Raw genomic sequence first — 15,708 nt, forward strand, 5'->3', positions numbered from 1 at the left:
CACAGAGAGACACAGTGAGAGAGGGAACATAAGCAGGGGGAGTGGGAGAGGCAGAAGCAGGCTTCCCACCGAGCAGGGAGCCTGATGTGGGGCTCGATTCCAGGACCCTGGGATCATGACCTGAGCCAAAGGCAGATGCCCAAGGACTGAGCTACCCAGGCAGTCCTCATATTAACTCTTTAAAAAGCAGTGTGAGTGGGGCACGTGGGGGGCTCAGTGGGTTAAGTCTCTGCCTTCAGCTCAGGTCATGATCTCAGAGTCCTGAGATTGAGCCCCACATCAGGCTCTCTGCTCAGCGGGGAGCCTGCTTCCCCCCCGCCCCTCCGCCTGCCTCTCTGCCTACTTGTGATCTCTCTCTGTCCAATAAATAAACCTTTAAAAATATATATATTTTAAAAAAAATCAGTGTGAGTTTTGCAGGCCTGGAGCTTCTCAGTTTGGACTGGGCATGTTGGGGGAGCTCCAGGCCCACACTGGGCGATGACTGCCACCGTGGCCTGTGCCGCTTCCCATAAAGAGATGGACTAATGTCATTTACCTCTTGCTGTGCGATAAAGTCTTCTAGAAACTTCTGTTTTTTTAATCTCTTTAAGACACATGACGCAAAGGTCCCAGATGCGATTAGAACCTCAGATGAAAGGCACACACCTTTCAGTTCCGATCCCGTGGCCTGTGAATCAAGATGTCGGAGCTGTCCTTCAGGTATGTGCCCAAATCGTGGACTGATTTTGAGCAAGCTGGACTTAAAGGTCAAGTCGGCAAAGCCCAATTTATTTTGAAAGAACAGGAAAACTCCTCTTCCCCTCTGTGATAGTAATGCCGACCTCAGGGTTGAGTTTTACAGTCTGAAAAGCACTGATTTTTTTCTATGACCGGCTCATATGATGAATCTCCTTATCCCACTTTTGCAGAAGGGGTAACAGTAAACAAGACCTGGAGAGACCAAGTAACCTGCCCCCCCCCCCCCCATGGCTGGGCAGCTGGGCAGCAGGGAGGAGCACAAGCCCCAAACCAGTGCCCGCTCACTGTCGGGTACCACAGCCTCCTAACTGAGCACCACACTTGGCGTCTCTGCGCCTCGCTTTCTCCATCTCTAAAATGGGCGTGATGACCTTCCTTCGAGGATTCCCGAGATAAGCCAGGTGACGCGTGGATTTGTGCTGCGCGTTTAGTGTTAAGTTATGACTGCCGCTGTTGTTTTAACAACTGAGGTCAGCCACGCCTGTTTTGAGCCCAGGGGCTGGAGATGCATATGCAAAGGTCCATCCCCACCCCTGCTCCGCAGACTCTCAGTCCAGGACGGGTGGAGACAGGTAAAAAACTAATTACCGCACAGCAGGATAAGGATCATAATGATGTATGCGTATCAGGTGAGAAAGTTACAGAGGACAAAGTGGGGTGGGGGTGGGGTTGTTGGATTCCCCGGGGAACCCGATGAGCCGGTTGGAAGCCAGAGGGGGGTTGGAGAGGACAAGGCCCAGAATGGGAGCCCTGCCTGAGCCCCTGTAAGGGGTGCCCCTGTACCCCCACCCAAACACCCCGCCCCACAGCAGACACACCTCCGCCAAGGAAGCAGCCCCCACCCCACCCCACCCCACCCCCGCAATTCCGGGGTCTGACCACTGCGGGCTCAGCTGATTGGACCGTGGCGAGCACCCGACTACAGGCAGCCAGCCAATGGGAGGCGAGGCAGCTGCCAAGGACCGCAACAGCCCTAGAGCCCGAGCAGGTGCTCCTCAGGTGTGAACAGAAGATACCCAGAGGGTGCTGGAAAGGTGGGCGGGGCGGAGGCTGAGCTCAGCGCCCTGGGGCGGGTGGGGCTTTGAGTCGCAGGAGCAGTGCAGAGAACCTTAACAAATAAACCCATCCGTGAATCCGCTTCGGTCCTGGCCAGTGCTGGGGTCCTCACCTGGGTTCCCGCAGCCCGCTCAAGAGGTTCCCCTTGGACCACGAGCATCCTCGCCGTAAGCCCCTCCATGCCGGAGTCCTCAGAGCGGCTCTGCCCTGAGGACAGCGAAAGGAGCCAGCTCCCCTTAGCTGGAGCTAGTTGGCGCAGGTCCATCTCCTGTCTTTGGGCGCTGGGGTCCACCCAAAGCCAAGGCCCTGCAGAAGGCCGTTTGGGATCCCGCTTGTTTTGGGGGTACAGGAGGGTAAGAAGACATTTTCTGTGCAAGCCTCTGCTTCCCTGTCCAGTGCCTCCAGCCCTAACTCCACCCCCATGAAGGCCTCCCTGCCTTGTCCTAAGAGCAAGGTCCTCCCTGGCACGGAGGAACACAATAGTGGCCCGGATGAGCCCCCTTGCCGTCAGCAACCCCCTCCGCACGGCGCGTTTCCTGCCAGACTCTTCTTTGGGCACAACTCTGACTACAAGGACCCATCAGAGGCCTCTGGGGTGGGGGTCGGGTGGGGGTTGTTCCTGCAGAGTATGTCCGAGGCAGGAACTCAGGGAAGCCGGGAGGGGGCCCGACGGCCAGGGTTGAGCAGACACAAACTTGTCTAAGACCAACATAGGACCTGGTGAAAGAGAACAGGTTTTTCCCTCCTGGACCCGACAGCTGCAAGATAGAGCTTCAGCTGGGCAGTGATAAAATAACAATTATCACGTAACCAAATTAACGACACGACCAGAGTTGATCCCTGCCAGACCCTGTGTCTCGTGCTTTGTACAGGTTAGCTCAGCATCTTCTTGTAGCCCGCCTTGGGGGTGGGTCTGTTATTAAACCCATCTTCAAGATGAGGACACTGAGGTTCAAAGGGGTGAATCCACTTCTGTGTTCAACCGTAGAGCCAGAGACACATACATGGTGGGTGCGTGTGAAGAAGAACCCTTCAGGGAGCCCAGAGGAGGAGGACTTGCCTGGGAGGGGACTGCTGCCCAGAGCAGGCGTGGAGAGCCCTTGGGCTGATCTCCCCTGGGCCAGGCTGGATGCTCTGACCTCCCCCAGGGCCGCTCGGTTTCGGTCTGGACTGCCCATCTTGAGCCCTGTAATCAAGGACTCCGCCCAGAGCCCTGGGCTGGAGTGTGGGGGAGTGCCCCGGAATTGTCCTGAAATTGGAGCCTGGAAAGGGCCCGAGAGGTCCCTTGCTGTCCCCACCGCCCCCAGCACAAGCTGCAGGCAGGAACCCAGGTGACCAAGTTTGGCAATCCTGGGAGGCCCTGACTCTCCTATCCCATCCTGGGCACAGTGGGTTTGAGCCTCCGAATTCCACTTGCACTACATTCTCCTGGAGGGGACCCCCCCCCCAAAAAAAATTTGCTTCTTCCTCCTGGCTGGATGCTAAATTTGTACCTAGCTTTCAGTCACTCCCCAGCTCTGCATGGACTGAACCATACACCTGAGCCTGTGGAAAGGGCAGGCTTGGGACCACTCTGCCAAGGGTGAGACGTGTGAGGTCCCAGCACGGCCATTTCTGAAGGTTCTACAACGAAAGCGGGAGAACGGGGCGCCCAGCAGAGGTGCTTTTCTGGCTCCTTCATCCCTTCAACCTCTGAACCCCAAGCACGCTAGTGTGCCAGGCCCAGGGCTGGGTGCAGGGACACGAGATTCAGGTCGGGGGCACCCTGACCTTGGCAGTGGTCTGGAGCCGTCTTCCCTGGGACCACTCTCCAACCCCGTCTCCACCCCATGACCTCTCTCCAGCCCTGGCCCGGGGTTCTGCTGGGCCGGCCTCAGCCCTCCGCCCTCCTGCCTCTTACCCTGCTCGCGGGAACTGCCGCCTGAGCTCATTGGTGATGACTTCAGAGACGTCACACCCAAGGCCTTGGCCAGCCTGAGATCCGAGGGGCTTCAGGCTCTTGCCTCTTCCCCTCCCTCCCTCTCTAGCATGACTCAGGCGGGGACAGGGCCCAGGCTGTGGTCAGACTTTCTTTTTTGATGCAACCGCTTTCTTCACTCCGACCACAGTCCCCCTCCCCGGGAGGCCCCCCTCGCCTCCCTCTCAGCCCTCTGACGTCTGTCTGCCCACATGCCGGCCAGACAGAGATCCTCACCTCTGCTGAGGTCAAGGCCAGGCTTCCGTCCTGGCTCCAGCTGCTCAAGGGGAGAGGATCGGTGAGGAGGCCGGCGCCCTTGTCCAGAGGAGAGGGGCCGGGGCCCGAGAACTGGCACAGAGCTGGCGGGCCTCGGGGGCAGGCTGGCTGTCGGTTTGGAGGCGGAGGAAGTGTGAAAACAAGAATGCCAGGGGCAGTTGGACCAGTGGTTTCCTCTGGGCAGAGGGCGGTACTGCCTGGGACCGACACGAGGGAACTTCTTGGATGCTGAGAGATTTCTGTCTCCATCTGGGTGGATTTCGTTAAAAAGAGAAAGAAGGAAGGAAGGAAGGAAGGAAGGAAGGAAATCCCAGTGGCCTCGATCTGCCTCAAGTAACTGAGTGAGTTGGGACTCTGTCTACTGCGGTGGGAAGCCTGGAAGAAAGTCTTGGAAGAAAAAGATCAAGCGTTCTGTTCTGTGTTTACCCAATGGCTGGACATCTAAATTGTCCCCAGTGCCTTCCCCAAGATACACAATGCCAAGACAAGCATCTGTGTGCATTCAGATGAATTCCTACGAGTAGTTTTTCTGGATCGGGGTGTGTCCCGAAGACTTTGACCTCCCACTGCCAACACGATTGTCTCCATTGGCATTCCTACCAGTGTTCATTCACGGGCTCCTCCGTTCCTTCTGTGAGTGCCAACTCTGTGCCAGGCCCTGTCCCGGGTCCTGGAGACACGGTGGCAAAGGAAACAGGGGGATTGCCACCACCCCCTTCTTGGAACGCCCAGGGTGGGATGGGGATCCATTCAGACTTGAAGGGGTTCGCACACTGAAAATGCTTGCCCACGACCTTGGCCTGAAACCAGTGGCCAGCTGTTTATAGTGGTTTTTCTTCTGGAGCTGGAAAAAGATATATTAGCCAGCCAGAGCTGCAGGAGCTGGGCAGAGCAGGTTGGCGGGGGAAGGGTGCACCGAAGGAAAGAGCACAGAATGGGCAAAGGTCCTGCTCTGAGGGGTATGGGGGCAGGGAAACAGGGCCAGGCAAGACATCGAGCTTTATCCCCAGAGCAATGGGAACCAGGAAGGGATTATCAGCAGCCAAGGGACTTGGATTTTTATAAAAGATCTTCTGACTGCATTAGAGGGAGGGCTGGAAGGGATGGGGGTGGGGAGGAGTCCCAAATCTGTTGAATAAGTTAGTTGCTATCTGGTCCACAGAATTTGCATGTAGGTCCCCACACTTGCCACTAATGAATGGCAACTCATGCACAAAAGACACATGGCTTTTAGGCAGCAAAATTAATGTGATCCTAGGTTATACTGACAGAGGTTCACTTTCAAGACACAGAGATATGGGGGCACCTGTGTGGCTCAGTGGCTTAAAGCCTCTGCCTTTGGCTCAGGTCATGATCTCAGGGTCCTGGGATTGAGCCCCACATCGGGGCTCTCTGCTCAGCTGGGAGCCTGCTTCCTCCTCTCTCTCTGCCTGCCTTTCTGCCTACTTGTGATCTCTGTCTGTCAAATAAATAAGTAAAATCTAAAAAAAAAAAAAAAAAAAGAGAGAGAGAGAGAGACATGGAGATGTGGCCAAAACAGGGAGAAATGGTCATATTTTTTTAAAAGTTCTAGAACAATAGCTATAGTATCATTCCCCTCCTTTTTGGTACAAATAACAGCAAATATCCACACACAGAAACAGCCGTCCATTTGTAAAAGCAGAGAAAAAGTTCTAGAAGTAGGAACAGCTGGCCAGTCACTGGGCAACTCTGGAGAGAAGGACCAGAAGGCAGGGGACTGACCATCTCTCCTTAGTTACACACTTCTGTATTGTGGGAGATTTTATTTATGTTTCTAGTTTTTTTTTTTAAGATTTTATTTATTTATCAGAGAGAGAGGGCGAGAGAGCAAGCACAGGCAGACAGAATGGCAGGCAGAGGCAGAGGGAGAAGCAGGCTCCCTGCAGAGCAAGGAGCCCGATACGGGACTCGATCCCAGGACGCTGGGATCATGACCTGAGCCGAAGGCAGCTGCTTAACCGACTGAGCCACCCAGGCGTCCCTATGTTTCTAGTTTTTAAAGATTTATTTATCTATTTGAGAGAGAGAGAGAAAGAGAGAGTGAGAGCTTGTGAGCATGGGGATGGGGGCGGGAGAGGGAGTCTCCAGCAGACTCCTCGCTGAGCACAGAGGCTGACCTGGGGCTCCATGCCAGGGCCTGGAGATTAAAATCCAAGCAGAAACCAGCTCAACAAACTGAGCCCCCTCTGACACCCCCAGACTTTGGGAGATTTTAATCACAGGCTCATATTCCACACCACCCAACCCTGCTTTCACTGCCAGGTTAGAGGAAATCAGGGGGACGGAGGAATGCGTTCCATCACACCGAGAGACACACCTGGGGGTGGGTCTTTCCCTGGAGCGCCGGGCCCCCTCTCCCCAACAGGTCACTGTCACAAAAGGTACACTAGCTTAGAACCCTGAAGACATACAATCAGAGGACTTGAACAAAGCAGCCATGGAACACAGGGTAGGCTTAACTGGGAAATCTTCAATAAAATCTTGCTTTGGGTAAGGTGAGAATTGTCTGAAATGGAAACCTGGAAGTCACTGGCAGATTAAAGCAGGTCCTCAAAGAGTCTGTTTGGTTTGGTCCCCCAGATGAAATCCCACCAGGATCATTAAATCGGCCCCTCCGGACACAAGGGACATTCTCCTAGAAAAGCCACAGCACGTTCTCATCCGATGATCCTGCCGCGTGGGGTCTCCATTGTCGGGGAAAGCAAAGCCCTAGGCTGGGTAAGCCCCTGGCCGGGGAAGGATCCGGAAGGCTGGTGTTTGAACAGCTCTGATGTCGCGGTGGAGGGGATGTGACATTCTTGTTTATTTTTGCGTGTTCGTATTTTCTCATTTTCTTCACGCACGTGTCCTGTTTCTGTGATTTAAAAATACATATTTTAAAGTGTACGCATACATTATGGGGCTTTTGATTTTATTTGTTAAAGCTCAAGTCCGGGAAATCCCTTTTACGAAGATGGCGCCGAAAGCTAAGAAGGAAGCCCCTGCCCCTCCCAAAGCCGAAGCCAAAGCAAAGGCTTTGAGCGTCCACAGTCACAAAAAAAAGAAGATCCGCACATCACCTACGTTCCGACGACCCGAGACTCTGCGTCTCCGAAGGCAACCCAAATACCCTCGAAAGAGCGCCCCCAGGAGAAACAAGCTTGACCACTATGCCATCATCAAGTTCCCCCTGACTACTGAGTCAGCCATGAAGAAAATAGAAGACAACAACACACTTGTGTTCATTGTGGATGTCAAGGCCAACAAGCACCAGATCAAACAGGCTGTGAAGAAGCTCTATGACATTGATGTAGCCAAGGTCAACACCTTAATCAGGCCTGATGGAGAGAAGAAGGCATACGTTCGGCTGGCCCCTGACTATGATGCTTTGGATGTTGCCAACAAAATTGGGATCATCTAAACTGAGTCCAGCTGGCTAAATCTAAATACAGTTTTTTCAAAAAAAAAAAAAAAAAAGCTCAAGTCCAAGGAAGCGAGGAGAGGCAGCCTAAGGTTCCTCGCCCCGCGGGTAGACAGACCCTCCTCTCTGTTGTTCGGCGTCTTTCAAAACACCTACGTGGGGTCTCAGGTGGAGGAGCGATGCCCTCCCCAACCCCCAGGAAACCGCGCGGGGAGGCGGGGACCCAAGCCCTGCGCCCTGGAACCTCGCCCCTCGGAACCTCGCCCCTCGGAAACGCGCGCCCCGGAACCGTGCGCCTTGGGGCCCTGAGTCTTGGCTTCGCCCCAGGGTTGCCACCGGATTGTGCATTTGGTTTGGTTAGAGACGACCAGAGCGGGTTCGAATCCCGGCTCCCCGACTCTCAAGCAGGAGGACTTGGCGCAAGGCTTTGCGGCCTTATTTTCATCTACCACACGGAGGGGATGGCAGTGCAGCCTTGTGATAAGGACATGACCTCCAGCCTCTCCTCTATAAACGTAGGCGGCAGCCCCCACCCGGCTGGTCTGAGGGTTCCCCGAGAAGCCCTGTGTCCCGTCCTTCCCTCGGGCACCTGACCGCCTCGAGTTCTCACACAGGCAAGCAATTTTCATTAATTTTGGTTCAGTTCCAAATCTGGCTTCCATGACAACCAAATGCAAGGCTTAGTCCTTCATTGGATCTTGTAAAAAGGGGGAAAAAAAAAACAACAACCTCTCTCAAGGACAGTACTGGGGTAATTGGAGGAATTTGAATGTGGGCTGTATAATTGATAATAGTGTTATATTGAAACTAAACTGTGTGGGGTAGTGGTTTGTGGTTTACAGGTGTTGTCCTTACCCGTAGGAAAGACGCCATGAAGGGTTTACGGTTCAAGTTTACTGATGTCCGCAAAGGGCTTCAAATGGATCAGCAAAGGGAAAGAGAGGTGGCTCGGTGAGAGTGGGCTCACGTCGCATGGATCCGTGGGAGGGACATGTAAGCGTTTGTCGTAGTATCTTTCCATTTTTCTGTAAGTTCGGTTTTTGTTTGTTTTTAGAGAGAGAGAAACAGAGAGAGCGAGCATGCGCACGAAAGGGGAGAAAGTCAGAGGGACAATCAGACGCCCCGCAGAGCAGAGAGCCCAATGTGGGACTCGATCCTAGGACTCTGGGATCATGCCCTGAGCCCAAAGGCAGATGCTTAACCAACTGAGCCACCAGCCATCCGGTTCAGATCCCCCCCCCCACCCCCTGCCCCAAATAAAATGCTACCAATTTTCTAAGCAGGAGGCTCGTGTTACCTTGTCGCATTAGGGACGGGGCTGTGAGCCGTTCTCCCCCCTCCCTCTCTTTCCCCTATATCGCCCCCCAGCCTGGGCCACACGGTTGGGTGTTAACCCATGCGGTGGGCTAGCCTGGGAACCTTAGCATTCTTCTTAATGCTGGCTCCAGGGAGAACTGCCACGAGCACACGTCTAGAACCATCTAACCCCACCAGCCTTGCGGAGCCAGGGCAACCTGGACGTTGGTTCAAGATCACGTCTATTTGGTCATTGCTGGCCACTGCCCTCCAGCCTTTACCAGGAGACATTCTGAGCAATGTTCCCATGCAAAGGTCCTCCTTCTTTGACCAAAGTGATAAAAAAAAACTCCACCTAATTTAGTTGGATCTCACTGAACCAACCTCAGTTAGTCCCGGGTCATGTTTCCATATATGAAAGGCTGGTCACAGTACCCTTGGAGAGTCCGTGAAAATGACGGAGCTTCTCCCATAAAAACCGCACACACTCATTGCGCATGTCATGTCAAGACGCTGACAGGAGGTGTGAAGTCCACGCCCCAGCCCCAGGTTAAAATGCGATGGGCAAGACAGAAATGGGACACAAACAAAATCTTCTTATAATGGAATACGAGTCAGCAATAAAGGGGAGTAGTCATGACTGTGAAAATACGGAGCTCAGGAAAAGATGCCGGACGCAAGAGACCATATGTTACTGACCTATTTACGCGAAATACCCAGAAAAGGCAAAGCTGCAGAGACAGTAAGTATATTTGTGGTTGCCTGGGGTGGGGACAGGAAATAATGGTAAATACGCAGGAGGGAGCATACGGAGGGGACGAGTTGGTTTAAAGCTGATGAGTGGTGATGGTTGCATAACTTGGTACACGTATCAAAAAAATCACCGAGTTGCACATCTGAAAAGAGTGAGCTACATGGTTTGCAAATATGGTTGATTATGTTATTTGAAAATGTCACTGGGCCAGAACAGATTGACTAATAGTCTTCTGTTTTGTTTCAGAGGCTTATTTTGGACAGGCCTGCCCACCTCTGGTGGACTCACCGGGCCTCATGATTCGGACTCATGATCTTATCCCCGCATCACACCCTTTGTCCCCAAACCCTCACATATTTGTTCTGTCCTGACTGGGCTGTGCTTCCCTGCGGGAGCAGAACATCCCTGCGGGGGTGTCTGTCTTACTCACCACCATGTCTGGGGGCCTACACAGGAAGCTGGCCTCTTAACACTTGTCTAAGGAGGGAAAGAGGCAAATGATTGTGTCGCCCCCCCCACCCCAACACCTTGGGGTTTCCAGCTGCTCCTTTTACACATTCATCACAAATCCAACAACTCTCCTTCCCCATGGCTGGGTGCTTGGGACTATCTTCCTCCCTCGGGAGAGCATTAAACTTTGTTCTCTGTGTTGCTGGCTTGACTTCTCATCTTCCCTCCCTGGAATTACTCACTTTAGAGTGGTTTGGGTTTTAGCACCTAACATTTCTTCCATTTGGCAGAGGCCTGTGTGCCAGGGGCTCCGTGTGTGTAATCACATTTAACCCTTCTAACAGTCCGGAGCAGGTACTATTACTATCCCAGATGGCAGATCAGAAAACTGAGGCCCAGAGAGGTTGGGATAATCCCCCGAGATCACACAGCTGGTCAGAAACAAGGTATTTTTGCTGAAGTCCAGACGCTTGAGAGGAAAAAGAGATCATCCCACCTTCCAGAGGGTACATACACCTCTGGGTCATTCAGTGGACAGGAGTAAAATGCCATCAGCCAGACGTGTGGGTAGGACCCGGACCCCTGTTAATGCCCAAGAACTGCTTCTTAGACAATTTCAAGGATTAAGAAATAGACGCTTCATTAACACCAGTGAATGGGATTACTGTGTCAGGTAGGGGTCCTTTTGTTTTCCGGGTGTTGCTTTTTACCTCTACCTGCCTCTCTGGCTCTCAGATACATTCTCCGCCTCTGCCTCTGCCTCTGACATGCAAAAACAAACAAATAAACAAACCAAAAACATGCTTCTCCCTTGGGGGCAAGTTACTGGCGCCATCTAGTGGTCAAACTTGGGAACTACATCAGCCTCCTTCTGAAGAGCCTCCGGGTGAGGCAAGGTTTGGGGAAACCAACGCCTTGGAGCCCCTCCTTCGTGGACGAAAATACAACATTTTTCAGGCTACCAGATTCTCCAGATGTGTTCAAGCTACCTCCTCGTGGCCACTTGAACTCTCATATTTAATTGTAAACTATTTCATCGAAGGAAATAACATTTTGCTATAGTAGTCCCTTTAGCTCTCCGTGTCTTTAATAAAAGGAAAGCTCCAAGCCCCATCCCTTCGGCTTTCTGCCCCAAAAGTCATCTCGATGCTGAAACTGGGATGCATCAATTCCTTGCCATGTTTTGTTTTTAACTTTAAACATGTGTGAATCCACAAACAACGTGTAGCACATACATATTTTTTATTACAATTTTTATTTTAATTCAGTTAGTTAGGACACAGCATTATATTAGTTTCACGTGTCTAACACAGTGACTCGACAATTCCATACGTTACTCTGTGCTCATCGCGATACATATACTCTTTGATCCCCACCAACTGTTTCACCCACCCCTACCCATCCCTCCTCTGGTGACCAGCAGTTTTCTCTACTGTTAAGAGTCTCTTTCTCGGTTTGTCCCTCTCTCTCTTTTTTTCCTTTGCTTGTTTTGTTTCTTAAATCCCACATATGAGAGGGATTTCCTTGATCTTTCTCTGACTTATTTCGTTTAACATAATACTCTCTAGATCCTCCATCGGCGTTGTTGCAAATGGCAAGATTTCATTCTTTTTTACAGCTGCATAACACTCCACCATGTGTGTGTGTGTGTGTGTGTGTGTGTGTGTGTGTGTGAGACATCTTCCTTATCTGTTCATCTTTTGGGCTGCTTCCATAATTTCGCTATTTAAAATAATGCTGCAACAAACATAGGGGTACCTGTATCCCTTTGAATTAGTGTTTTTATATTTCTGGGGTAAATACCCAGTACTGTGATTATACGATTGAAGGGATAGTTCTATTTTTAACTCTTTGAGGACCCTTCCTACTGTCTTCTGCAGTGGCTGCCCTGGTTTACATTCCCACCAGCACTTCCTGAGGTTTCCTTTTTCTCCATATCTTTGCCAACACTTGTCATTTCTTGCGCTGTTGATTTAAGCCATTCTGACGGGTGTGAGGTCATCGCTCACTGTTTTTTTTGATTTGCATTTCCCCAGTGACGGGTGACGTTGAGCATCTTTTCATGGGTCTGTTGGCCACCTGGATGTCTTCTTTGGAGAAATGTCTGTTCATGTCTTCCGCCCATTTCTAAATTGGATAATTTGGGATTTGGGTGTTGAGTTGTATCAGTTCTTTATGTATTTTGGACACTGACCTTTATCAGATATGTCATTTGCAAATATCTTCTACCATTCTGTAGGCTGCCTTTTAGTTGTGTTGATTGTTTCCTTCACTGTGCAGATGCTTTTTATTTTGCTGTGGTTCCAGAAGTTTCTTTTGTTCTTATTGCCCTTCCTCAGGAGACATATCTAGAAAAATGTTGCTGTAGCTGATGTCAGGGAAGTTGTTGCCTGTGCTCTCTTCTAAGATGTATGGTTCATGGCTCACAGGTAGGTGCACAACCCATTTTGGATTTATTTTTGTGTACGGTGTAAGAAACGGGGCCAGTCTCAGTCTTTTGCATGTAGCTGTCGAGTTTTCCCAGCATCATCTGTTGAACAGACTTTTTCCCGTTGCATCTTCTTTCCTCCTTTGTTGAAGATTAATTGACCATATAATTGTGGTTCTCTACTCTGCCTTATTGATCTATGTGTCTATTTTTGTGGCAGTACCACACTGCCTTGATTACAGCTTTGTACTATGACTTGAAGTTGGAGCACAGGTACGTTTTAATAGATAAATAAATGGTGTTCTGTGCCGTATCCTTTTGCCACTTTCCACTCAACTCTGGTTGCTGAAACTTGTAGACATTCATACACATAGTTTAAGTTCATCCATTTTTACCTGCCACATAATATTCCACTATAGGACTCTACAGTAGTTTGCTTCCCCATTCCCCTAGTGATGGGAAATTAGGTTTGATTCCAGCATTTAATATTACACACAGAGCTTCAACAAACATCCTCAAATGTGTCTCCTGTGCACATGTGTGAGTCCTTCTAGGGCTGGGCTTGTACCATGTATGCTATGAATGGGCTGCAGGTGGGCAGTGGGGAAGAGCCCAGGGAAGCCAGAGCCCTGAATGCCGTCACCTCACCCAGCAGCCCCTCCACTGACCCCAGTAGGACAGACTCATGCGTTCACATGCCATAACACGAGAAAGGCTTGAAGAGTAGAATTTTGGGGTCATAGGGCACACACATCTTCAACTTTGCCAGCTATAGCCAAATTGGTCATGTTTTCGACCTTATCTCTTGAACTGACCTTGGGGGGCTTTTGCTCCCCCAAAAGATCTAGGTGACTGCCGTCTCCTGGGTGTGTAGCTTAGGACTGCAGACCATCCAACCATTCCATTCGTTTCACAGAAACTCATTGACATCTGTGCCAGAAGTAACAAAGTCCCTATCTTTGACCTGGAAGCTCATGTCCTTGACAGCCTCTGTGAACCTGGAAAGCCAGCATGTGAATTTGCAAGAGGGTGAAATCTGAGCCCCTCTGCCATTCTTGACAAGACACGCCCCACTTCCCCACCAGGGGTAAAGCACTGTCACCAGTCTGAAGGTGCAAAGAGAAGGGCTTGGTCTCTTCTGAAGGGTGCGATGGTGAATTTTATGCGTTAGCTGGATTAGGTCATGAGGTGCCCCTATAGTTGGTTAAACGTTATTTCTGGGTGTGTTTTCGAGGGAGTTCCTGGATGAGATTGACATTTGAATCAGTAAAGGGAGGAAAGCAGATGGCGCTCCCCCAGCTATGAGAACCTCCATCCAACCTACTGAAGGTCTGAGCAGAACAAAAGGCTGAGGAAGAAAGAATTCTCAGGTTGAGTGAATGAGTGAAAGGACCTAGGTTTGGAACGGGGCTGAGCAGTGCTGCTGGGCCGAGGGAGAACGGCGGGGCAGACATGGGGGCCATGCTAGGGGAGACTGTGAGATCCGTACTAGAGGTGGATCTCTTTTGGGGAGCGGTCCTTTCCTCATTGTTCCAAACCAGGGGATGCTGTCCTGGTCTCACCCCAGGTGACCCCAGGTTGCAGCTGGCTGGGTCAGGGGCCACCTGAGCCAGGCCGGGGCAATCGAATCCCTTCCCTGGGAGTTTGGAATTGGAGTGGAGAGTGGGGAGGGGAGAAGAAGCCGTGAGCGTGTGGTCTCTGGGTGTCTGGGGCAGCGCACACAAAGCCAGGTGCTGGGCAGAGAATGGGAGATCCACAAAGGAGAGGCGGTGGAAGAGAAGGAGGGGGAGAGGCGGGCACTCCGGGCCTGACTCATGTCCCTCCCTTAATGCCCAGCTCCTATGCACGTTCCGTGAGGAACTGTGTGTCTCCTGCCGCCTGAGGATCCACTTCCTTTTGCTGCTTACTCCAGTGCCAGTGTTTTCTTTAGCTTGAAACCCACAGTCTCTATGGATGCCGTCCATTAATCATCTTCCCCAGCACTGGGTTTGGACCTCAGCAACATGATCCCTCTGGGCAGCGGATTTCCTTTGCCCACAGCGTTCTGCTATCAAGGGGGTTGGCAGCCCTTGGACCCATACCCTTTCAGGAGGTCAAAGAGGGTGGCTGGGTCCCAGTGGGGAGAAGAAGCCAGCTTTTAGTTAAACACTCTGAATTCTCTGCAGAGAATTCATGAGTGAACATCTGAGACTCGAGTGGAAATAAGCGATTGCTAAGGACCCATGGCCTGCAGTGGTGTGGCCGGTCTTGCAAGCCAGGCCAGTCATTCCAGAGCCCGCCCTGGTCCATCCTTCTGTGGTTGACTGGGGGACGGGTGGCGGTCAGGGAACAATAGTGAGGGACTAGAGCAGTACTTATAAGCACAAGGAAGAGAAAGCTTCTTCAGAAACCTTTCAGAGAAGTGTTTCAACAGTAGCAGTAGCAGTAGCAATACCTTGGAGCGCTTTTCAATAATATTGTATTTATAAAGAAGTGTCCATGCGGCAGCTGGTCAGTCTTAGGTGACGCTGATAGAACTTGGATGAAAAACTTTCACAGGAGGGGCCTCCAGGTGGCTCAGTCAGGTAAGTGTCCGCCTTCAGCTCAGGTCATGATCTCAGGGTCCTGGGATTGACCCCAACATCGGGCTCCCTGCTCAGTGAAGAGTCTGCTTCCCGCTCTCCCTCTGCTCCTCCCCTGCTTGTTCTTTCTCACTTGCTCTCTCTCTCTCTTAAATAAATAAAGTCTAAAAAGAGTTTCAAGGGATTATAAGTGGGCAATGGCAATTGTTTACCCTGCCATGGCACTGAGGACACTGAACTCTAATTGCTGGGATGATGTGCCCCACTCCCACAACCAGAGGGGAGTCCGGCTGGGCGGCACCGACTCTTCCTTGTTTACTGGAATCCCTAGCGAGCAGGCACAGTTGCCAACACACAGGAACACTTTGGGTCCTAGAAGATAGATGAGCACTTTCCAACGTGAACAGAACAGACAATAGTGGTTCAGGAGTTCAAGGTATCAAGGAGGTACATTTCCAGAAGCCTTGATCCCCACACCAACGCCGCCTTTCCTGGCTCCCCGGTTCGCATCGTGCACTGCACATCTATCTGGTTGCATTTACTTCCCACGCCATGACCACATGTTTAGTCATCCCCCCGGAGCGCCCTGCTCAGTTAGGTGCCCTGACACTCATCATCTCAAGTGACCCTCAGGGCAACCCCGTAAGGAAGAGACTATTGTTACAAACATCCTACAAATGAGGAACCGGGTCTAGAGAGGTTCAGTAACCTGTCCAGGGTCATACACACGGTCATAGCAGAAGCAGGATTTGAACCTGGGCAGCTTGT

General features: G+C 51.5%; 1 protein-coding gene and 1 long non-coding RNA gene across 2 annotated transcripts; both read left to right on the forward strand.

Moving 5' to 3' along the window:
* Positions 1–6,983: 6,983 nt before the first annotated feature.
* LOC106006271 (60S ribosomal protein L23a-like) lies at positions 6,984–7,451 on the forward strand. Its single transcript, XM_045082906.1, has one exon. It carries the CDS (start codon positions 7,005–7,007, stop codon positions 7,449–7,451), a length of 447 nt encoding a protein of 148 aa, XP_044938841.1. The 5' UTR covers positions 6,984–7,004.
* Positions 7,452–9,299: 1,848 nt separating this feature from the next.
* Positions 9,300–10,160, forward strand: LOC123392812. The gene is made up of 2 exons (XR_006607510.1): positions 9,300–9,489; positions 9,748–10,160. It is a non-coding gene; the product is annotated as an uncharacterized LOC123392812 (long non-coding RNA).
* Positions 10,161–15,708: the final 5,548 nt, after the last annotated feature.

Source organism: Mustela putorius, unplaced genomic scaffold (genome assembly GCF_011764305.1).
Source record: "Mustela putorius furo isolate JIRA1106 unplaced genomic scaffold, ASM1176430v1.1 tig00000596_pilon_pilon_pilon, whole genome shotgun sequence".
Taxonomy (NCBI): domain Eukaryota; kingdom Metazoa; phylum Chordata; class Mammalia; order Carnivora; family Mustelidae; genus Mustela; species Mustela putorius.